This window comes from Thermoascus crustaceus, assembly GCF_041956765.1.
Source record: "Thermoascus crustaceus strain CBS 181.67 unplaced genomic scaffold VTN00scaffold_4, whole genome shotgun sequence".
Lineage (NCBI taxonomy): Eukaryota > Fungi > Ascomycota > Eurotiomycetes > Eurotiales > Thermoascaceae > Thermoascus > Thermoascus crustaceus.
In genome coordinates, this window is record NW_027192530.1 from 1446859 (window position 1) to 1469974 (window position 23116).

Consider the following 23116-nt stretch of genomic DNA (forward strand, 5'->3'; position numbering starts at 1 on the left):
AAGGTTTCAGGGATTGTATGCGGGGTGATTAAGATACAAGGGAGAGGTAGGAAATGAACAGCGAGTCCACTGGGTCAGATTACTTGAGATAATGAAATAAACCAAAGGGGTATGATATGTACAGCAGGAAAAAAAAAGACATAACTCATGCTCCATCACCAACCATCTCACGCCGAGAAAGAGAAAAAACTCATCTTAACCGCCGCAGCTCTAGTAAGGAGAGTTGACAATGTCGTTCCTCCCAAGGCGGTTCATGCTCCTGCGCGCAGGGGTGACGGGGAAGGCGATACTCTCGCGAGTCGGCTTCCTGAGACTCCGCTTCTCCACCATGTTGACCTCGTTCGGCAGCGCGACGATGACGTTCTTGTCCGATCCGAACTTGAAGTTGTCGGCCATGACGTTCTCGGCATACCGCTTGATAGTGTACGGATCCTTGCGTCCGGCCAGGACCTTCTTCAGGTTCCAGGTGATGATGAACGGACCTGTGGCGGTAATAATAGAAGTCTCGTCCGTGTCAATTCCAGTGTTGAAACGGGCCGGAGTGAACGCCAACGGCTGCTTGGTTTCATGCTGGAATTGGGCAACATGCGCGGGCTGCAGACCTAGACGACGGGGCTGCGGTTTCGAGTCCTTGGCGAAGGAGCGCTCGAAGCCAAGCTTGCCCTCGTTCTTGCCCTCTTTCTGCAAGGAGTCGATAAGGAGCAGATATGTCCGGCAAGTCGCAAGAACCCAGCGGCCATCTGCGGAGACATCCAGACCGATGATCGGTTCACCCAGCGCGGGAATATGCGTCTTCGCATTGACACCTAACCGGTCAAACATGCGAATGTCTCCCTTGTTCGAGGCGACGGCGATGTAGCCCTTCTCAGTCGTCGCAGCGGCAGAGAAGTCGTTCTTGCTCACGTACTGCTTCAGATCGGACTCCACCAGTTTGTTGCCAGCCAGGCGGGGGTCAATCCGATACAGAGCGTTGTTGGAGATACCGAGGAAAGTTTGGTTGGACGTCATTTGGGCGAATTTCTAGCACGCAGTTAGTAAGACAAGACAAATATAGCAGGGAAGGGAATTGACTTACGTTTTCCGGAGTGAACGTGGTCACCGGGATGTCGTCATGAACCTTCCACTCGTCGACAACCTTACCATACTCCAGATCCATCCGGTAGAGAGAGTTGGGGTCGTCCGCATTCTGCAGAATCATGTTCTGATCTTCGCAATGGAGCATAACCTTCTTCGGACTGAACAGCTTGCCCTTCGGCGTCTCCACCTTCGAGATGTTGGTAGAGAACTCGAGGTTGTTGTTAGGAGTGTGCTTGAAGACACCGATCTTCGAGCCTCGGACAACGAACGACCGATCATGCTTGTAGCCAACGGCCAGCTGCGAGTTGACATTCCCGTCATCATCACGGGTGACAACATCATCTGCCTCTTCGTCCGTATCGTAGTGCTCGCTGCGCTGGCCATCATCCTGCTCCTCTTCCTCCTCCTCTTCTTCCTCAGCCTCCTCACCCTCCTCCGGCGGAGTGTCTTCCATGGTCAGGTCCTGGAAGGCATCCAGCACATAATCCCTGTCATCCTCCTTGACCTTGACCCACTTCATCTCGTTCAGCTGCTCCCACAGAGCCTGCATCAGACCCTCCTGGAACCTCTCCTCGGTCGGCTGGTCTTTGAACCGCAACAGCCACGAGTAGGCAGATCCATCTTCTGTATAGTGGTTGAAGATGAACGAGAGGTACTCGAAGTTGAAGACGGGGTTGATGTCTGCAACGACCGGCTGTCCCAGCCACTCTCTGTCCTTTCCGCTGATCTGAAGCCAGTATTGCCATATTCCGGTCTCCGAAACGGTGGCCGTCACCGAGGGATCTTGCAGGACAAAGGTGCCGCTAGGGAAGTCAAAGAGATGCAGCTCTGCCGTCTCCTTGGCAAGGATTTCCTTTGCCTCGGGCTGGGCCGCGGATGGCGGTGCCTGTGTGGGCTCCTCTTCCGTCGCAGGCTTCAATTGCCCCTTGGACTTTGCGTATTCGACGTCTCGCGCCATGGCTGAAGTAGCGGACTCTCTGGAAGTCGGGGAGTGGGGACGGGACTTGGTGACAGGGGAAGCGAGGGGGCTTGCGGCAGGTATTGGGCTCTCCTCTTCGAACGAGAACTCCTGCAGCTCCTTCTCGGTCGCCTTCTGCGCGCTCTTCCGGTATTTTCTCTCGTACTGGCACTGGACGGCTGCAAGCTCAAAAGTCGCAACCTTGTCCGACGAGATGGATGAGTCGCAGACGAATTCGTAGAGATCGCCGGGGTCACCAGTCAGATCCCTCCAGGCAAGGACCTTCTCACCGCCTTCTCGCACTTCGGAGCGGAAATGGAGGCTCTGGTCGAGCAGGAAGACCTTCTCGTCCTTGTCTAGACCGTCACCAGCACCCTGCTCTTCCTCTTCGTCTGCAAGCTCCTCCTCGCCTTCCTCGTAGGCTCTCTGGATCACCAGCTGGTACTGGTAGTCCTGACCCGTGCGTCGGATGGTCGCCGCGGCGTCTTTGAAGATCAGCTCGGAGTATCCCTTGGGAGAGAGCGGACGGACGAGGTACAGCTGGCCCTGGGGGATTTCGATAATGGCTTCTTTGGAAGTGTCACCAAAAAGAAACTTGCTCACTGCGGCAGCAAAATAGGTTAGTTTGAGGCTTCTTCAGCGTTCGCCAAATTTTTTTGTCAGTGGCGTGCGTTCCAGCACGGTACGTTGTTTGGGTGATTTTTCTGTTTGGAGGGGTCGATGGCGGGGTTGGGATGGAGACGTACCGTTCCGGAGCATAAACATGGTTGCAGAGTCCCTAGCTAGCAGTCGATCACTCGGAGGACCAGCAAGTCAGGGGATGGATGGTAAAAAGTGGGGTGAGAGAGATGTGGAAGATCAAGCGGAGAAAAGCATCACCCTCGCACCGTCCGCGGAAGAAAGAATGGCAGCTGTACGAGCAGAGGTTTTTTGAGGTGAGCGGGATGGTGCCTGGAGTCCCTGTTGTCCAGCAACCGTCATGACGCAAAATACTGCTGTGGCTGAGTCTCGGTGGCGATGTGGCGGTGCATCCGGACAGCCCGAACGAACAGCAGTTGGTGCGACAGGTTGGAGAGTATACTACGTACCTATAGTGTCTTCATTGGCCGCTACCGATTATAGGTCGATAAAAAGCCACTGGTCAAGTTTAGGTCCATTCTGAAGGGCAACTGCTGCCTTGAGTCTATCTTCAACTTTTTAACTTTCAATATATAATACACAGGAGACTTAGATCATCCAGAGTCTTCCCTGGATAAATGCCCCACTAGAGGTAACGTCTCCATGCGCTGGATCCCCAGACTCCGGCTATCATTTCCCGGAAATTGCAGAGTCTATCTTTGCAAAGCCGTTGATTGACAGGTTAGGCAAGACAGTACGCGATCTTGCGCGAACTCCTCAAGATCCTTCGACAGATTCTGCAGCTTTGTGATCCTCATGGGGACCGTCTGCAGCCTGGCTATCAGCGCCGGGGGTTTCCGCCTCTTCAGTTCCCCTCTCGCTACCCTCTCTGCTCTTGTCGCCCTTGAGAGTCCCGCCTTTTCTCCGCGGGATAACCTGTATAAACGCCTCTCCCCAATCCCCCAGCTCGAGCCACTTCAACATAATCTCGACGACATGGTTCGTCGCCAGCACCTGCCGGCTTGCCATCTGGATGTATTCTCCAATGGGCAGCTTCGCCGTCTTGACCCCCCTCTCCGTCGCCCTCTTGTAGCAGATCCCCTTGTGCCGGTTCTTATCCACTATCCCGCCAATGATGTATGTGCTGTAGGGCTTCAGCTCGGTCAACGTATGGGGACTGTCGCTGGTGAGATAGACGACCTCTCCGTCCTCCGGCTTCGCTTCTTCCGCCTTGTCAGCGAACATGCCCGCCATCTTGCCTCCTGCCTGCGGATCCGTCATCCACTCCTTCGCCTTCTCAGCAGCCTGCATGTAGTCCTCCGACATGAACCGAACCCCCTTCCAATTCTCATGCGTCTTCTTCAAGACGGTATCAAATCTCTCCTTAAGATGTCCTCCAAACGACGTGACCACGAGATGAGACCGGTACGGCGCGCGGTAGTTATCCGAGTAAGACCGGGTGAGCTGTGAGCCGAGGGAGATACGCTCCTTTTCGTTCATGAGCTCGTCGAAGTCGCAATCGATAACAAACGTAATCGGCAGGAGTGTCGATCGCAGGTGCTGCTGTTTGGGCGTCTCCCAAGCCTTCCTGAGCTCCTCCGCGGCCTCCCCGTTCTTCTCGGCGGCCTCAGCGAGCGCGGCTCGTCTCTTCGCCCGTTTCGCATTGAGTTTCTCCTTCCGCTTCGCCTTGCGCAGCTCGCGCTGCGCTTCCCAGTGCTCTTTTCGACGGAGTTTCTTCAATTGGTTCTTGGACATCTTGGGCTGCTCAGCAGCTTCCTCGCCTCCTTCAGCGGTGGCACCCTCCTCCTCCTTGCCATTTTCCTTCTCCTCCTCGTGGCCCTCGTCAGAGATACTTGGAGAAGTGTCTTCTGTAGTCGCAGCATCTTTCTCCTTCTCTTCCTTCTCACTCACACCCACAGCGCCCGTCATGACGGGCCCCAATTCCTCATGATGATGCGCCACGTCCTCATGACCCACCTTCTGCATTTTCCGGGGCCTCTCTTCTTCCTCCATTGTGAACAGTACTGCGTAGTATTTATAAGGTATAGTACCGTTATCACGTTGCGTTGCGGGGCAAGAGAAAAAAAAGGTCGTCTAGAAAAAAAAAAAAAAGAAATGTCGTCGTTCGTTTCCGCAGAGCTCCACGGCGGCCTAAAGCTCTTCACTGTCCCGCATCTCCGCGACCGCCGTGGGTCACCGCAACTCCGCACTGGGCACAAGCCCAGCCCCAGGTCACGTGTGGGGTAACTCCCCAGCCCTGGCCCCCTCCCAAAACATAGTCGAACCTCCTTACGATAGCCTAAGCCTAGTAGTAATCTCTCGCTCGCACTTTGCCGTGCGCATCGAGACCCGTAGCAGCACACACCTTCTCCTGCTCACTTCACCAGACCATCACGATGCCTCAGGATATGCCCCCGGCTGGGGGCTATATGCCTGTCCAGTACAAGGTATGTATATACATCTCGTTATTCATCCAAATACGTGCTGCAATTGGAAGCAAGCAACGATCGCTAATCCATAATCCTTACCGACGACGAACAGCGTAACATCCCCGCCCGTGGCTTCAAGCCCGTCTATTACCTCATCGGCATGCACCTGATCATGGCATACGGCTATTACAAGCTCTTCTACGGAATCCGCGAGCAGCAGTACGTTATTATGTTCCTTCCTTTTCCTTGCTTACCTCGGACCGAACGAATGAACATCTCGGTTGAAACACTCAAAAAAGAAAAACCATCAACCCTGATGCTGACCATTACATGTGATGAATGCAGTGAACTCGCCCGAGAAAAGATGTGGTCGCGCATCCACCTCATCCCACTCCTCCAGGCCGAGGAAGACCGCGACCAGGTCCGGAGATACTACGCGGACAAGGCCCGCGAGAAGGAGATGCTGGGTACCGAGACCAAGGTGTATAACTCTGATCGGTGTGTTCTCATTTCATCATATATAATAGAAAGTCTTGTGTTTATGTATATAGACTCTGACTGACTTCCTTCAAACAGATTCGTCCGCCCTACCTTCGCGTACACCCCGAGCAAGGTGTCTGAGTAGACGAGACGAAACGAAACGGAGTTTGGTGTCAATCTCGCACAATCTCATGTGGGTCTATGGTGCAATTAATCATCTTGCCCTCCCTGCCCGTTTTCGCTTTCCTCTAGAGCTTGGGGAGGATCGTCGCGTGGTCATGGCTATAAAAGCGTCACGTCAATTGCGTTGAGTGGGAGAGGGAAGAGAGAGTCGTCTGCAAAGATTGGGGCTAGAAGAAGGCTGTACATAAGTCACCGAGCCGTGGAGGAAAAAAGTGACAGTTTTACGTTTTCCATTTTTTGGCTATATATGATCTGAGCCACGGGTGCTCTCATGCATGCAGTATACTTCCCACTCCGAACGTAGGAACATCAAAAGAAAATAGCCAGTACAAGAGGGATATGATCATACCATCGACAGAACTTTGAGGAGACTTAAAAGGCGAAATAAGTTAGAAATTATTCGATCTCGTCACATTCATCCCCGTTCCCCGCCATACATACAACCCGCGTAGGTCCATTATGCGTCTATTCAATCGATCTGGTGACTTGAAACAAAACAGAAAAAATGAAAAATGCAAGAAAAATGGAAAAAGGAAATCGCTATGACCCAGGAAGAGATCAACGGAATTCAAAAACATATAATGTAAAAATGCGCAGCCGCTTTAAAAAAACGGACGCTTCCATCTTTAGGTATACCTAGCCAAACAGATCGGCCACGCCGCCTAGATCCGGCCCCTCGTTGATATCCACCTTTGTAGTCTGCTGCCCCTCCATCTCGGTGGTCATGTACCGCTCCTGCATCGCGCTCCGTGCCTTGCGTCGTTCTTCACGCGTGGCTAGGATCTTTCCTTGCTCGGCGACGCTCACGCCCCGGAGACCCTCCAGGAGGTCGAGCACCAGCGCCCGCTGCTGCCGCGTCGATGTGGACCGCATGAGCGCTGTCTCGGTGCTCGCCACCCGCTGCTCGGTGATTCCAGGGAGGCTGAGCATCACCGACCGCGGGGTCCTGCTGCTTGGGCCGTAGAGGATCCAGATCGATGCGATCAGCTGGGCGAGATCCTTCTGCATGTCGACGAAGTAAGGCTCGTGCACGGATGTGATGCACGCTGTCAGGACCTCGGAGCAGATGAATTCACGAATTGTCACCGCCGTGGGGGTGTTGAGAGGAGGAGCGAAGTCTTGCAGGATGGAGCGGATCACGCGCGTGATGATGCCGCAGCATCGGGTATCGCGCATGCGGAGCGCGTGCGTACAGAAGAGGATTACGGGCTCAAGGATCGGCGGGGAAGAAAGAACGAAGTGACGAATGGAGTCTGAAAGAGCTGGCGGCTGTGGTGGCACGCTTGGATCAGAGGGTTCGACCACATCCGGATCTGATTGTGGAGCTTTAGCAGGAGACAAAGACAAAGAACCGGGCTTTGGGGTCACTTACCACCTCTCTGAGGATCAAGAAGGCTAGCCACCATGATCACCGCGGAGTACGTCAATTGGCGGAGGATACTCTCATCTTTCATTTCTTCTGTCAAATCCCCTTCGACAAGACCTGCCTTTCGTCGTTCAATGTTATCCCACTCAGCGGTAACCTTCTTATCAATCTGCGTGAACAAGGTTGCGAGCATAGGGGGTAGGAACTGGTTTCGGAACCGCACAGGGCAGTCGTCGATCAGACATCGGGAAATATTCAAAAGGACAGAGAATTGATGTGACGAGAGGTGCACTGAGTCTTTGAACAGTGCCTCAGACAATGGCCCTGGAAGCTCTGTGAATCCGTAGAAGTGTTCGCGCAGCCTGCTCATACTGAACAACATCGAGTAGCATGACTCTCGCACAGCTCGAACCTTGCCGCGAACTGAAGAAGCAAATCCTTCAAGAGTGGATCTCGACGACGTGATTTTGGCATAAAATTCCTCTCGACTACCGGTCGATATACCAGCTTGCCAGAATCTGTCTGTCAATATCCGGCTGACAACCGATTTCATCTCATCGGGCAGTCCGCCCCAGTTTGCAGGGTTGTGGAAAGCATGGGCATGGCTGCAAGCTTGATTAGATGATGTGTTTCAATAAAGGATAGATATCCATACCTGATGAGCTGTAACAATGTCGGAAGGATGATTGGAATGATGTCGCGCCATAAGTTGCATGCGAGCTCATATGCCGGTTCGGTCTTTTTGAGCTTCTCTGTGGACACTGCAAGCATAGTCTTGGTTCCCCGCAAGGGCAAAAGCTATTTGAAACAAAGGTTATTATAACTGTCACACTCCAAACATGTTCAACTCACCTGGAACTTGGCGGTCATCTCTTCCTGTATCCTCTTTCCTTCCTCGTCCAATGGTACCGCCGACCAATCCTCCAATTTCCATGCCTGTTTAGCTTGCATGTACGGCCCAACTTTCTGTAACCCAAGAAGATCACAGAACCCGCCGAAAGACGAGGACATCTGTTTGAATTCTTCGTTCTGCCAAGACTGCCGTATCGGTTCGATAAAGCCTCGTAAACGCGACTCGCGAAGGTACATGTCAACGTTGCTTGCACGTTGCCTGTCGGAGTTAGAGAAAGGAAACAGTCTTGTAGAAGCTTGGCAGGACATACATTACAATGAGCAGAACCGAAGAGAGTTCGGTTTGTAGCCTGTCATCCATTTGTCGCGCTGCGGCAATCTCTCTGATCTTCGGCTCGAGCAAGTCGTAGAATGTCTTGCTAAGAGTCAGCATATACATATCAAAAGGATGCATCCATTACACTCACAGAAAAGTAATCAGCATAGCGCATAGCAAGCCTACGGAGCTCATGGCTTGCCAGATTATGGAGCTCCTTCACGGACTCAGAATATGCAGGGTACTCTGGACGATCCTCGAGGTGTGTCATCAAGATATGCTCCAGCACTTTGAGAGCAAAGCTTGGAGTTTTATCGAGAGCTTTTGAAGATATATCAACAACGAGCTTTATAACTCTCTGCTTTATAATAGGGTCCTGCATCATGCGTTAGAAGCGTTTTGTGAGTCCGGTGGCCGCGTCAATGCTCATACCTCGAAGTTTCTCTGCATCAAGGCAAGTGCCCATGATTCCAGAGCCGCTTCCAATTCCATTCGTTGTCGCTCCTATACGTCTGTTAGCCACGAATCGAAAAGAAAGGAATGCGCCATACATCTTGCTGAGGCATCCGCCCATGTGCCGCTACCCATTTAGTGTACCCCTTCAAGGTTGCCTCCACCACAGTAAATTGCGTATCTGCGCGCATCAATGGCGTGGAAGTCTTTTTGAATGTTTGAACTGATTATCCGTGTTAGTCATAGCCAAATCTTTTCTTAAGAGTCAACTTACCACTAAATGGAGGTAGTCCACTATACAAATTATTCAAGGCAAGGTCAACACTGGAGAGAATATGGGGAATGGCATCGTGTGGTCTCTTCTGCACGATTATCTCGATTACAGAAGAGCAGTATCTTCGGTAATTACCAACGAAAGCATGCTTCTCCGGTATCGTGTCGATATCCTCGTTCAGAAAGATAACCGTAGGATTATCGGAATCGTCGGGCAAAGACTCCCAGCGGACGAGTCGCTGGGTGCAAGTCTCCAGCAGCGGTGCGACTAAGCCTGTGACAATACTCATATTGCCGATTCTCTCGGACGCCAACAATCTCGACCAGGAATGAAGAACGGGTATCGAAACGATTAAGCTCTGGTGCCGAAGGATACCGATCAAGAATTCAAAGAACAAAGGAAAATCCATGCCATATGCACTTTGAAGGCTGAAGCCTTTTTCTTCGAGGAATCCGGCAACATAGGACATCAACTACAGGGTTGAATTAGCGGAGCAACGAACGTATAGGAGCCATTGGCACATACCTCGGACAGCTTCTTCGATATTGTATATCGTGTGTCATCAATGTCGTTGGCATCAACAATTGACCACTCATATAGCTTTCGCAATAGCGTCAGGTGGTCTGTCTGGTACATCAAATGTACAAGCTGTTGAAAGTCCTCGATGTCGAAGTTGGACCTGCTATACAAGACGTGAAGCGCCTCAACAGCGGCCTTGAAAAATGATTAGCACTGCCCATCTCAATGAATAGCCTTCATAGAGTTCTTACCAATAGAATTTGGTCATCTTGAGTGGTCAACGTGCGGCAGATGCTTGCAACGCTGTGAGAGGAAATGATCGCCTTCGGTATAGCCCAAGCTAAGACGGACTTGAGGGTCGCGAGTGCTTTGAGAGCGCACTCTTTAGCCTCCTTGGAACTCTGCAGATTCTGAATGCAGTCGTCCAGGAAATCACATGTTCTGGCTAACCACCCTTCAGTTCCATGGCGGAGTTCGACATGCCGATCCCTGTCCGGATAGACCTCCTCGAAGACTGAAAGTGGCGTGAAGATCTCCACGAGCGCCCTGTTCAGATCCGTTCCTCGTAAGGATGAAACGGTATCTTCGCGATAGAAAATGTCTTCTGACAAGGTTTCCAGGACAGTGAGGACGAATTCCTTGTGGAGAAGACTTGCACTCCAAAGCTGCACCAGGGATTCGTCCATGCCGAGCCAGTCGATACCCCAACTTCTCTTCGCGATCTCCGCCCACAACTGCGCAACCTTGTTGCCAATGTAGGATGGATCCTGGGGGCGGATAGACTGCGCGAGTTCCAAGATCATGTCCCTCAGGCCGGCAATCTGTTCACTGGTCAAGGTGAAGCTCGTGTGGCGCAAGACGTGATCCAGAAGCGACAGCCCGAAGTATCGGACCAAGGGGGTGTTCTCCGGATTGGAGGCCAGAAGGAAGCCATTACGAGCTGCTGATTCTTCTTGCTTCTGTGATTCCAAGAAATCTGAGGCTTGTTTGCGGAGTTCGTTTGTTGAGGTCGGGCTGTGTATGAGCTCCAGAGCGCGAATGATGTCGGCCATGCCACCGGCGGAGAGCCCGTTGGCGGCCATGATGAACCTTCCTGGTCTTAAGTTTAAGCGCCGACTTAGATATCTGTGCCTGTCTCTATCCACGGTGGGAGGATCAGGTCAGGTTCATGGCCCGGCTGGCGCTGCAAAAGGCGTTGGCAAATTTCAGCACAGCGGCAGGCAGGCAGAACGGTCACAGGCCATCAGGCAGCGGCCCAACCTCCCCGAACAGACTTGAGTGTTGCTTTTTTTTCTTAATCTAGATAGCTCTAGGGGCTTTCTAAGTGTTGGATCCTAACCTTGTATGTTGCCCTGTCCGGAGTTCTGGGTTTATTTGGCGCGCGACTAGGTCTCACGGGAACGCGGTTGGCATTTCTGGTCTGAGGTCACTTGAAACGAGCCGTGATTTGCGACCATCTTTTTTTCCGCGCGCCCTCGCCGCGCCCAACACCACACCGCTCTTCATCCACGACGCTTCCAGAAAACGCCGTCCTTTATCCACTGGAGACCCCCGGTGTTCGTGCCTGGGCCCCACTGACGCCCAGCGCTGAAACTTCGCCGTGTTTGGGGGGGAACCTTCTTTCGACCTGCAGCACGGCGCCAGTTAGAAATGAAAATGGCTTTGTGGACCGCCTTGCTATTCCTCTATCGGCCGTCAACTGAAGGATAAGCATCAATCGACCTTGTCTCTGACGAAAGACTCGTATTCTTTTCTGCCTTAGATGACGAGCACGTGTCTCTGGTTGCATCCACCCCTTATAAGTTCAATTTCGTATCCTTCTTCACGCCTCGAGTAACAACGGGTTTGACACCCAGATTCTGCATATTTTCCCTATTATCTTATTCTGATCTTAGTACACAATTTTGGGGTCTCTGGAGACTTGAAGCTTAGCAGTGAAACAGTAATATGCATGGAGAGCAGCCTAGGTATCTGGACCAGCTGCGAGATGGAATCCATCTTGCTGGAGATATCTGTATTCTGAATAGCACGGCTATGGGTGGCTGTATACAGTCCTCGAGAACCTTGGAGTTGCGCTCACCCGAGCCATCGGATCCTGATCCCGTGAACGGCTATCCGAAGACGCTCGATCCCGTGCTTCAGGCACGTGGATAGCACGTCTTCTGCCATCTTTTACGCGTGTCTCGTGACCGACGTTGGGCGCAAAGCTGCCCGACCTTTCTCGGAGAGTACTTCATTTGAGTTACGCATTCATATGACTCATTGGCTGTCTTTCTGATTAAATGTAGAGAGGACTATGCCATGTCCAAGCTGACAATCCTGCCAAATAACCGCGGCACGGCCCATGGATATACATATCTCCATGCTAGCCCTGCAGATTGTCGAGGTCCCCGCCCGAAAGCGAAGATCCCGGCCGGCGAGATTATCTGATAAGAACCAGATCGGATCTCAGCGTCATCTCGGACATCGTCTTCGGCTTGGCGGTTGGCCATCAGAGGACAACCGCGGTTAGTAAGCATCGGTCTTCTAGACGACTTCCAAAGCAGAGACAGATGTCCCCTACACCGTTGTAAGCTGCTATCTATGTCGATGGGGAAACTATTGACGATGCAGCCGTCTGCAGCATGGATAATAGCGTGCTGACGGGCGGTTTCATATGTCCGGATTTTAAGTAGCTGCCTAGCTTCACCTTTCGATATATTATATTACAGTAGTCGATCAATTTACATCCATCTACATTTTTCGCTCATCTGACTTCAAAAAAGCCGGAAGGAAATATATAGGGACAAAATCCACAAATGCTGATTTTCGGGAGCTACTATTAATAACCTCGGTCGGGTAAGTTCCTTTGTCTGAAGAACGGCAGGGGCCGACGGTGAACCATCACGGCAACCACCGCTGATCGATAAGATTACCCCGTGCGCCAAGCTTCCCGTATTTAACTGGAGTCACAACTTGCAAATATAATATATCCAGACGGTTCAAACGCTCTAGGATGAAAGTTGAAGAGTATCCTCCCTGGGGAAGCTTCATGACCGTACGAGGAATGACTCAAGCATGAGGACAGATTGTGACGTTTTTCCTTCTCACGCCTTCCACGATCAGCAACCAAATATGTCTCAGGATGAAGGACGAAAGGAAGTGCGCAAGAGACGGCGCCAGATTCTGTCTTGTCTCCCTTGTCGACGACTGAAGGTCAAATGCGACCGCAAGCTGCCTTGCAGTCATTGTGTCTGGAGTGAGAGGGCCGCGAGCTGCGTCTACTCGTCGTCGTCCTTCCCGCGGAAGCGCTCCGAGTCGAAATCTACCAGAGCTTCAGTTTGCGCTGAGAGGCAGGTTCAATCAGTCAGCAGTGATTCTGGTCGATCGGAAAGAGGTGTTATTAATGCTTCAACATGTCACTCATCTTATACATCAAAGCCGACATTGCTTCCAAAAATGCGTGCTCAAGACGTTGGGTCCGGACTGGCCTCATCCACGCATATGAATACGTCAGGAAGCTCAAGTACGTTGCACAAGGATCAACTCAGTGGTTACTTTTTCAACTATACGGCATGGAAGTCAAAGTTCAGAGGCCCTACACACTGGATATCTTGTATACGTGAGGCATGTTTCCTTCAAGAATTTCCCCCGTTTGCTCTCAGAGGTATTAGAACTGACACGCCATAGTTTGAAATGATACTGCCATGCGAAAAGGATTCTTGGGGAATTATAGGATCGCGTCTTGAACAGCTTGAAAATAACAGGAGACAGTTCTGCTACACGCTCCAGTCTCCGAACTACCCCTTTGGCCTAGGTAATAAATGTGATTCACTCTCGAGAGAGGAGATCTTGTCATATATCCCCGATCAGCGCACAGCAGAATCACTGGTCCAGAAGTATCTCGACACCATCGAGAGAACATATCGTCTCCTTCACATACCGACATTCCAGGACGAACTGGCACGATTCTGGAAAAGCCCTGCCGCTGTAGAGGACGAGTGGCTCGCCCAGCTGTTCATGATATTAGCTCTCGGGTTTCATGCCAGCAATACCAAACTTCACAGTCCAATATCCAATAATGTCGATCGAACCATGTTGGACCGGTTCTTCAGCGGAGCCGAAGCGTCTTTGAAAAAGACGTCCTTCATGTTCATCCCAACGATAACGACCATTAGAACACTCTGCATCATGGTGATTGCCAAGCAGGTCGTCGCGTCGTCCTGCCATGAGCTGGATGCCTGTGGACCTTTGATGGCTACTATCGTACGGCTCTCTATGTCGATAGGGATCCATTGCGATCCAGAGGACGACAGTAACATGTCGCGTTTCGATAAAGAGATCCGTCGACGTCTGTGGACTACGATCGCGTACATGGAGTTACAACAGGCCATGTCTACGGGAATGCCGCTCCTTCTCAGGTCGTCTGATTTCGATACACTTCCTCCGGCAAACATAAACGATGTGGACATCAGTCCCTCTTCATACGCCGCGCCCCCACTCCGAAGATCGGACGAGTACACGGATTCGTCTTTCCAGATCATCTTAGCTCGCTCTTTCCCAATCGCCTTTGACATCGTCTGTCTAGCCAATTCACCCAGCGGCACCCTCGAATACGACCAGGTTCTCCAATACAACGCAGAGATCAAGCAGCTTCTTTACGAAACGGCGTTGATCTTCCCCAACTCCACATCAGCCTCGTCAAATAACGAAAACAAACATGAATACGAATGGATCGACCTCCAACGCACCATGCTAGACGTCTTCTTCCGTCGCATCCTTCTCGTCCTCCACCTCCGCTACGCTCAGGATCCCAGCGCCAGCATCATCTACCCGGTCTCCTACTGGTCATCCCTAGAATGCGCCCTCGCACTCCTCGTCCACCAGCGGCACATGTGCGAAGAAGATCCAGACCAAGGCGCAGACCCAAACCCAAACCCAACAACTACACCAATCAAACAACAACAAGCACACAGCCACAGCCACGCCCGCACGCGGATCTGGTTCGCAGAACTCTTCAAATATGACTTCTTCGTCGCAGCCGTCATTGTGTGCATTCAACTCCACCGCAAAGATGCACCCACCCTTGACGAAACGGGACAGACCACCGGTCCCCATGGGACCGGGATCCAGATGCCACCGAGACAGATAATCCTCCAAACCCTGCACTGCTGCCGGGAGATCTGGGCACGGAAGATCTGTCGATCGCACTGTCACTTCTTCACGCATCTGACGCTGGGGAAGCTGATTCGGACGTTGGAGGCGGCGTCGTCCTTGTCCCTGGGCCACGATCACGACCAGGACCCTCGATTGAGTGCGGGGACAGGGGCGGAGCAAGTGATGCAGGATAGCATCAGGGCCCTTGAGGACTGTAAGTGCGGGAGTTGCGTGTCCGGGATGGGGAGCGTGAAGAGGCTGTTTTTGAATGAGTCAGTTCCCGTACACCAGGACCGGGGCCGGCTTGGGTAGGTAAGGTAGTAGTCTAGGTCCAATAGACAACCGTGCTTAGAGTTTGTTTGATCCGGATGTGTCGATAAAGCATATATATTGTATTTGTACATGCATAGGATCTCTTTGTCTGCTGTATATATACCCATTTTATGCACTGTACGTTTGCATGTATATAGCTAGATATCTATCTCCGCTCTTCGAAATATATATATCATCCAGTCTCAACCAGAAATAGGCAATGATCATTATCTGTAGTTTGCCCGCCAATCGACGAAGTAGAAAATGAATATTTAAAAAAGCGCACCGACCAAAAAGAAAAGTCGAGAGCATAGGGCTGAGTCCCTTACATTTCATTTTCCATAAACGCGACATTGACGAAGTCAAGTGGCAAAGCAGCGACAAGAGATAATCTTCCGTGCAAAGCCATTCTTCCATTCAGAATTCTAGTCCCGAGAGAAAAACGAAAACACCAATGAGACAACGCTAGCAGATGCCTAAGCTAAGCTGGCAATAACCAACAACAACAATCATGATTCCATGCAGAAAAAGCCACCACACGAGATGAATAGTGACCGCTCATCTCATTCACATCACGGTGCACGTGTTCCGCTGACACTGTTCAAGGTATCCCTCGTCTTCCGCGGTGCTCAGAATCTCTCCCGGCTTGCGCTTGAGACCCTGGATCTTGATCTCCTGCTCTCCCTCGCCATGCCACCATCTGAGACGCTGCACCGAGACCGATCCCACTTCTTCAAAATCGATGGTCCATTTCCCGCCACTGACTGTGACAACGGTGTGCGCGCTGGGGAAATGGAATTCTGGCAGGTAGATTTCGGTGGGGGCGTCCTCCGGTGTTGAGGCCTTGGCCTCCAGCGAGAGGGTGAAGGTGCAATTTCGCAGGTCGAAGCCGTAGTGCGATATATTGCCGTTTGTGAGGATTGGGCTGGGACGAACGTACGCTTCGGCTGCTCGGAAACCCTGTTTGCCATCGGGGGTTGTCTGAGAACGTTCGGAGGATATGGAGGGTGATGTCAAAGCACGTTTGAGATTACCGGGTCCCACTTGCTGGGAATCCGCTTGGCTTTGGCTTTGTGAATAGGCAGGGGAAGTCTGATCGACAGACGTCGTTGACTCGTTTCCTTCTAATTTCGGGATCGGGAGCTCGCGGTCGTCGACGGAGAAGATGGAAATATCTTCGCCGTTCCAGTGGTCGCCCCATTCGTGATTATTCTATGCAGACAGTTAATGGCGTTCTCCAAATCCTTGGGGAAAGGGGTTAGGCGCTACCTGTGTCATATACAGCCACAAAGTAAATCCATTAGAGCCACTGCCTTCCAAGGCAAAATGATTGGCATCCATAGCACTCGTCTGGCTACTATAATCGCCAGTCTTGTACGCATGTTTGTTATCCATATCATAAGGAATTCCGATCTCCGTCAAAATAAGTGGATGATTACCCATGTAGTTGAAACTTTCTTCACGCAGGAACTTCAGTTGATCACGCAAGCAATTCCTAATCGCGGTCTCTCCAATCTTGATCGCAAAAGCAGGCGAAAGATACTTGCCACGAAGAACACCAATTACATCGACATTATAGATCCGGTTCCTGGTGCGGTTAGTATTAGCTGACCACAATTGGGTAATGCATGCCACCAACCAATGCTTCGTAAGGAGGGTCAATCCGTCATAGTAGTGCACCGCATGAACCATATTCGGGTCGTCGTCGGCTGTTCCTTTCACATCGGGTGGTATTTCCATGACAGGAGGCTGACAGAATAAAATTGCATCCGAATGCACGCTTCTGATGGCATCCCGGTACTTCCTGTAATGTTCCAAGAAATAAGAGTTGGTGAACTTGTCATAGTTCAGTTGTTCACCAGTCTTCGGATGCTTTGCGAAATAGTCTTTTCGTAAGAGCTTATCCGAAGAAGGGTCCCACACGCCATGCTGGGCCCACAAGCATTCCCCCAGTTTCCAGCCAGGATCTCTTTTCCAGCCATAGGTGGTGTCGTCAAAGTCAGCCGGCAGCCAGGCAGACTCGCCTTCGGGATCGACCAGCTCCCGGCCAGTCTGATATGGCCCAAAGCTGCCAAACGCCCACGTTGGCTCCTCACAAGCTCGCCCAGAACCGGTAAGCATTGCCTGGAATGCTGTTGGCGATGATCCCAGCTGAAGCTGCTGCTCTGGCGGAATAATAGAGATGTCTTGCACGCCAATCAGTCCACGGTGCGGCTCATTGATGCTCTCCCAACCGATGACAACCTCGTTCTCCAAATCACCAGCTTCATGGATTTTTTCGGCCAGGTGCTTGCAAGCGGCAATGAAGTGGTCTTGAAGGTAATCTTGAATGTTCTGGCCGTCAATGATGGCTTTGGGAGCAAAATCCCTCCCGCCCCAGAAGAGAGTGAACATCGTCTGAGACACGAGTCTGGTATAATTGGTGCTCCATATCATCTTGGGAAACTCGGCGGGGTTCGGATACGTGTTTTGAACAAGCGCAGCTTGCGTTTTATTGAAGTTCTTCGGGTTCAGGCCTGCGGCGTACAATGTCCACATTGGAGCACCAGATCCTCCCGACAGCCTGGACCACTTGGAATGGTCAGCCACGATACCAGCAAACACACGGGGAAAGTTGGAGGCCAATCATACCACATCCTGGTGAGGATCCATGAAAATATAGAACCCATACTGCTTGGCAATTCGAAGTACCTCGATCGTGAAGGCTATCCACTCATCGTCGTATATCCCCGGACCGGCATGCTCAATGGCCTCCCAGGTGAATATATACCTGATTGTATTGTAGCCCCATTTCCGTAGCCTTCCAAAATGTGTATGGGCATCCTCTAGAGGGAATGGTCGGCCGACAAAAGAGACATTATCTCCGTCATAGAAGTTGTCGGAGACGTAGGTAGGGATCTCTGGATGTTTCGGGTATTTGGCATCTCCGGCGACGTTGATTCCCCTCAGAGTGATTTCCCGGTTCTGGGGATCTCTGAACTTATGTCCATCGATTCTGAGACGGAGAGGTGACATGATGCCAACTGGTCGCAATCAACGCAGGAAGAGGCTGGACAGACGTTGGCGGACTCGGGGTAATGCGGCAGGATGGGGCGGAAGTTGAGCTTCCGAAACAGTCTGGAATGCTGTGAGTATACGTCTGGAATAGCTCTCACAGGAGAATATGGTTAAATACATATGCCCCGGTAAATGGAGAGAAAGCAAGGTAACCAGCACCTACGGCAGATCAGGCCATACAAGCGGTGCTAACGATCAGGCCTAGTGCGACCTTGCCAGCTGATCCCCTGTAGCGGTGACCAGCGACTGCCCGACGATTGAGCTCGGAAAGAACGTTTTGGGAGAAAGGGAGGACTGGTGAAAGGCGATATCTGAGGCTCTTGTACTTGATATGAAGCCCGGAAGGCCGGGAGAGCAACAGTCAGCTCATCCCGACAAGGTAGAGCTGGGGACGCAGGTGGTCGGGCGAGCAGCGCGAGCCCCGGCATCCGACCGATACGAAATACGAGATAAGAGGATACGAGATCCGCCCGCCTCTGACGTATCGCCGTTCTCCACAAATCGCACGATCGCCGTGAATACACCCCTCGCGACCTGCGCGCAGCCGACAGAACCTGCGACAGTACAGGAGCTGCATCCTGCAAGTTCGTTGTCGTTAGAATGTCCTCCAAGGCGGCCCTGAAGGCTGTCAGGACTGCGCTAGACTCGAAAGACTTTGAGCTTGCGGCGACGAAGGCGCAGGAGCTTGTTCAACAGGAGCCCCAGAACTACCATGCGTACGTGCCAGCGCACAATATGTTTGTTCGATTCACAGACTAACCCGGGTGGTGATACAGGAACGTCTTCCTCGGCCTCGCGCTAGACAAGCTCGACAGGAACGATGAAGCAGAAAAGGCCTACCGCGCTGCAACACGCCTCAAAGAAAGCGATAGGACCGCATGGCAGGGCCTGGCCAACCTGTTTGAGAAGCAAGGAAGTCGCCAGCTAGATGCCTACCGCGATGTCACCGTGAAACTCGGGAAAATCTATGCTGAGACGTACGACGACAACACCCTTCCCCCTTCAGGAAATCGGACATTGCTGATGTATAACGATGTTTAGTGGTGATAGAGAGCGATGCCAAGAAGTGGTGGATAAATATATTAGGTTCGCAAAGAAGCATGGGTCGCGTTCCCAATACAAGCAGGCCCTGCAGCTGCAGCTTCCAACCAGCAGCCTCTATGACACTCTGGAGGGCAGGGTGCCGCACCCCTCCCATACCTATCTCCGAATAGCGGAGATAGCGGAGGCGGAAGAGAAAGAATTTATCAACAGAGAAATTGGTGAACGGCGGACGCGCCTCGGGGCGAGGATCGATCAGGTAACCCTGGAAGTCAAGCGGGAAGCTTTTACACGGAGTGAGCTCGACGAACTCTATCGCTGCGTCGTGAACTGGTCCCATGACGACGAAGTTCGCCGAAAGTACGAGGAGAAGCTCCTCCAACGAGCATACGACCTCCTAGTGGTCCTTCCCGCCGATAAGAAAGCGGAGAAAAGAAAAGAGATATACCAAATGGCCCACGGCATGGTGATCATCAAGCATCCTTTTGACCTTGCTTGGAAAATTGTCCTCGAGTGGCAAGATGTTGAGAGCTTCTCTGAGTGGGACGCTGGGATGTTAAGAGAATTCATCGAGTTCTTCCCGGACGATGGGCTTGGTAAAGTTCTGAAAGGCTTTCTTACAAGTGATATCTCCCCGTTCCCAAAAGAAGCTGCATCACCAGACCAGGAAGCCGAAGAACCGAATGGCGAAACCGGAGAAATGGCGGCTCAGGAACGCCTTATACTCATGGCAGATGGCTTGGAGAATGCGCCGTCTTCTATTATCGCCCATCGAATAATGAGCGAGCTTTACTTGACCCTGGAAGAACATGAGAGCGCCGTAGATGTCGCTCGCAAGGGTTTGAGGAACATCCAAGATCTGGTCAAGCAAACAGGTGTTAACCTTCGTAATACTACTGATGCGGTCAACATCACGCTAGCCAACGCGCTGATCTCCTACCAGTCGCCTCGGCATCATCCAGAAGCCAAGGAGATTTTTGAAAACATTCTCAACAGGAAGCCAACGTCAACTAGCTGCTTGCTTGGCATTGGCTTGATCCTCGAGGAAGATCAAGACTATGGAGAGGCTGTCGACTTCCTGGAGCGCGCTTCCCAGCGCGATCCTTCCAACCTAAAAGTCCAGAACGAGCTGTCATGGTGTAGGGCTCTTAATGGAGATCTCGAAGGTGGCATGCAAGGACTCGAAGCCACACTTTCTGAGATACAAGCTGCAAAGCCAGAGCAGGTCCGCGACTTTAAAGCAGAACTTCTCTATCGGATTGGCTACTGCAAATGGCATCTGGATCCCTCGCCCTCTGCTCGCAAGGATCGCAATGGCGCGTATGCCAATTTCCTTGCATCAATACAAACCAACATGAATTATGCTCCGGCATATACAAGCTTGGGCTTCTACTATGCAGACTACAAGAAGGATAAGACCCGAGCGCGTCGATGCTTCCATAAAGCATTTGAGCTGTCATCGTCGGAAATCGAGGCAGCAGAACGTCTAGCAAAAGCCTTTGCTGACCAGAAGGAGTGGGATCTTGTTGAAGCGGTCGCCCAGCGGGTCGTCGATTCGGGCAAGGCAAAGCCTGCACCCGGTTCGAAACGAAAGGGCTATAGCTGGCCCTACGCGGCACTAGGAACTGTCCAGATCAACAAGCAACAATATTCCAAGAGTGTCGTATCGTTCCAGGCGGCACTGCGGATCTCTCCGGAGGACTACCATTCTTGGGTTGGGCTTGGAGAGAGCTACAGCAATATGGGTCGGTACATAGCTTCGACAAAGGCTTTTGAGCATGCCCAGACATTGGAGGCAATTCTATCAGAGTCTGACAAGAACAATATTTGGTTCGCCCGGTATATGCTAGCAAACGTGAAGCGGGAACTGAGCGAATACGAGGATGCGATTACGAGATACGAAGACGTACTCAAGATCCGGCCAAACGAGTTTGGTGTATCCATTGCACTGCTACAGACACTCACGGAGAGTGCGTGGAGGAGCGTTGAATCGGGCCTCTTTAACGACGCTGCCGAGACAGCGCGCAAGGCCATAGACACAGCCATCGCAATCTCCAAGACTACAGTTGGTGTGTTCAACTTGTGGAAAGCTGTGGGAGATTCTTGCGCGATCTTTTCGTATATCAAGAACAAGGCAAGTTTCATGTCGATACCTGACATTCAGGCGTTATTGAGTACCGGGCTTGATGAATCCATTTTCGACCTTTTCGCGGATGTGGACGATGTGGGAATGAACTATTCCTCTCTCTTGATACCAGAAGAGGATGAAAGTCCTGATCCGTCTAATCCCTGCCTCTATGCCACAATTCTAGCATACAAGCGTGCCGTCGCTGTCACCGCCAACGATGTTCACGCCCAAGCAGTTGCCTGGTATAATCTTGGCTGGGCCGAGTATCGCGCCTACAAATCCATGCACTTCGATTCCGCCAAGCGAAGCAAGAAGCAGCCGCGAAAGTTCCTGAAGGCAGCAATGCGATGCTTCAAACGGGCTATCGAGCTGGAGGCCGGAAACTCCGAGTTCTGGAACTCGTTGGGTGTCGTGACGACGGGTATGAGTCCAAAGGTCGCCCAGCACTCGTTTGTTCGGAGTCTCCACCTGAACGACCGGAGTGCACAGGTTTGGACAAACATGGGCGCGTTCTATCTCATTCATAATGATCTCCAGCTGGCAAATGAAGCGTTCACTCGAGCACAGTCCGCCGATCCAGATTACGCTCAGGCGTGGGTCGGTCAGGCATTCCTTGCTCTCCTCTTCGGAGATCCCAAGGAGGCCAGAAGTCTCTTCGAGCATGCCTATGACATCTCCAGTTCATCTTCTATCCTCCCCAAGAGGCAATATACCCTCAGTCTATTTGACCACCTTCTCACCGACCCGTCCATGTCGAATGAGATCGCTCAGCTTATTCAGCCGTTCTTCGCCCTTCATCAGCTCCACACCCAGACACCCTCCGATCTCCCTTTTGAACACCTTTCCGCCCTACTAGCAGAGCGCATCGGCGAATTTTCAGACGCTGAATCCAGCCTGCAGCTCGTCTGCTCCGGCGTCGAGGCAGACTACGAGGTGACCGAATCAGTATCTGCACTTTTACGCTTCGCGCAAGCTAATGCGGACATTGCCCGAACTCACTTGGCACGTCATGAGTTCGAGGCAGCAGCGGAGAAGGCAGAAACCGCACTCTCGCTCTCGGGAGAGGAGGATGCATTGAAATTCGATCCCGAAGGAGCCCACAAGCTGCGGCTATCTGCGCACCTTACCGCCGGGTTGGCATATTACTACCTGAAGTCGATGGACCAAGCTATTGACATGTTCCGTGACGCCCTGCAGGAGGCGGATAGCGCTCCGGAAGTGGTGTGCCTCCTTGCACAGGTGTTATGGGCCAAGGGAGGCGAAGAGGAACGGAATGTGGCTCGTGAGCAGCTATTTGACTGCGTGGAGAAGCACCCTGACCACGTCGGAGCTGTCATACTTCTGGGAACAATCGCACTGCTTGATGGGGACCAAGATGCCATCGAGGCAGTCGAAGCAGATCTGCAGAACATGAGGACGCGGAACGACATCGACATACACGAACGGTCCAAGGCGGTCAAGCTTTTGACTGCCATTTCCGCAATGGGATTCACAGCAGACTCGAATCTCCCAGAGGAAACAAGACGAATCGGAGAGGCCACAACGGCTGTGATGCTGTCGCCTGGTCAGCCACAGGGTTGGATGGAGCTGTCAGCGGCTTCGGGGGAGCAATATCCCGCGGAGATGGCCGTGAAGACAGCACTACAGAGCGTTCCGCCAAAAGGCAATCTGGATGCTGACGACCTTTGTCAGGCGTATGCCCAGACAGGAAGGATAGGAGATTCATTCCGGGCAATCATGGTTGCCCCTTGGAAGAAAAACGGTTGGGAGGAGTTGGGTCATGCCCTGGCTGGGTCAGCATGATTTATATGACGTGCATCCCATGTATTTTGACGAGTGATGTATGATATATATATAAAATACAGGCATAAGAAAATGAAACGGAAAGTAATGCAGTCACCATATACTCCATATTAC

At 51.9% G+C, this 23116-nt stretch overlaps 7 protein-coding genes across 7 annotated transcripts; 3 read left to right on the forward strand and 4 right to left on the reverse strand.

The window, feature by feature from the left end:
- Window positions 1–210: 210 nt before the first annotated feature.
- VTN00DRAFT_7112 (uncharacterized protein) lies at window positions 211–2800 on the reverse strand (the record flags this gene model as incomplete). The annotated part of the gene is made up of 3 exons (XM_069433824.1): window positions 211–1020; window positions 1076–2637; window positions 2782–2800. The coding sequence occupies 3 exons, from the start codon at window positions 2798–2800 to the stop codon at window positions 211–213; spliced, it is 2391 nt and encodes a 796-aa protein (XP_069287166.1).
- A 630-nt stretch (window positions 2801–3430) lies between these two features.
- VTN00DRAFT_7113 (uncharacterized protein) lies at window positions 3431–4666 on the reverse strand (the record flags this gene model as incomplete). Its single annotated transcript, XM_069433825.1, has 1 exon — window positions 3431–4666. One exon carries the CDS (start codon window positions 4664–4666, stop codon window positions 3431–3433), a length of 1236 nt encoding a protein of 411 aa, XP_069287167.1.
- Window positions 4667–5049: 383 nt separating this feature from the next.
- On the forward strand, window positions 5050–5707 carry VTN00DRAFT_7114 (uncharacterized protein; the record flags this gene model as incomplete). The annotated part of the gene is made up of 4 exons (XM_069433826.1): window positions 5050–5100; window positions 5195–5301; window positions 5428–5580; window positions 5659–5707. 4 exons carry the CDS (start codon window positions 5050–5052, stop codon window positions 5705–5707), a joined length of 360 nt encoding a protein of 119 aa, XP_069287168.1.
- Window positions 5708–6381: 674 nt separating this feature from the next.
- VTN00DRAFT_7115 (uncharacterized protein) lies at window positions 6382–10607 on the reverse strand (the record flags this gene model as incomplete). The annotated part of the gene is made up of 11 exons (XM_069433827.1): window positions 6382–7058; window positions 7118–7716; window positions 7767–7909; window positions 7964–8222; window positions 8275–8378; window positions 8431–8655; window positions 8712–8783; window positions 8831–8955; window positions 9007–9478; window positions 9532–9720; window positions 9777–10607. The coding sequence occupies 11 exons, from the start codon at window positions 10605–10607 to the stop codon at window positions 6382–6384; spliced, it is 3696 nt and encodes a 1231-aa protein (XP_069287169.1).
- Window positions 10608–12920: 2313 nt separating this feature from the next.
- VTN00DRAFT_7116 (uncharacterized protein) lies at window positions 12921–14973 on the forward strand (the record flags this gene model as incomplete). Its single annotated transcript, XM_069433828.1, has 2 exons — window positions 12921–13030; window positions 13272–14973. The coding sequence occupies 2 exons, from the start codon at window positions 12921–12923 to the stop codon at window positions 14971–14973; spliced, it is 1812 nt and encodes a 603-aa protein (XP_069287170.1).
- Window positions 14974–15540: 567 nt separating this feature from the next.
- On the reverse strand, window positions 15541–17988 carry VTN00DRAFT_7117 (uncharacterized protein; the record flags this gene model as incomplete). Its single annotated transcript, XM_069433829.1, has 4 exons — window positions 15541–16185; window positions 16243–16561; window positions 16613–17544; window positions 17605–17988. 4 exons carry the CDS (start codon window positions 17986–17988, stop codon window positions 15541–15543), a joined length of 2280 nt encoding a protein of 759 aa, XP_069287171.1.
- Window positions 17989–18630: 642 nt separating this feature from the next.
- VTN00DRAFT_7118 (uncharacterized protein) lies at window positions 18631–23002 on the forward strand (the record flags this gene model as incomplete). Its single annotated transcript, XM_069433830.1, has 3 exons — window positions 18631–18746; window positions 18807–19007; window positions 19072–23002. The coding sequence occupies 3 exons, from the start codon at window positions 18631–18633 to the stop codon at window positions 23000–23002; spliced, it is 4248 nt and encodes a 1415-aa protein (XP_069287172.1).
- Between the last annotated feature and the right edge of the window lie 114 nt (window positions 23003–23116).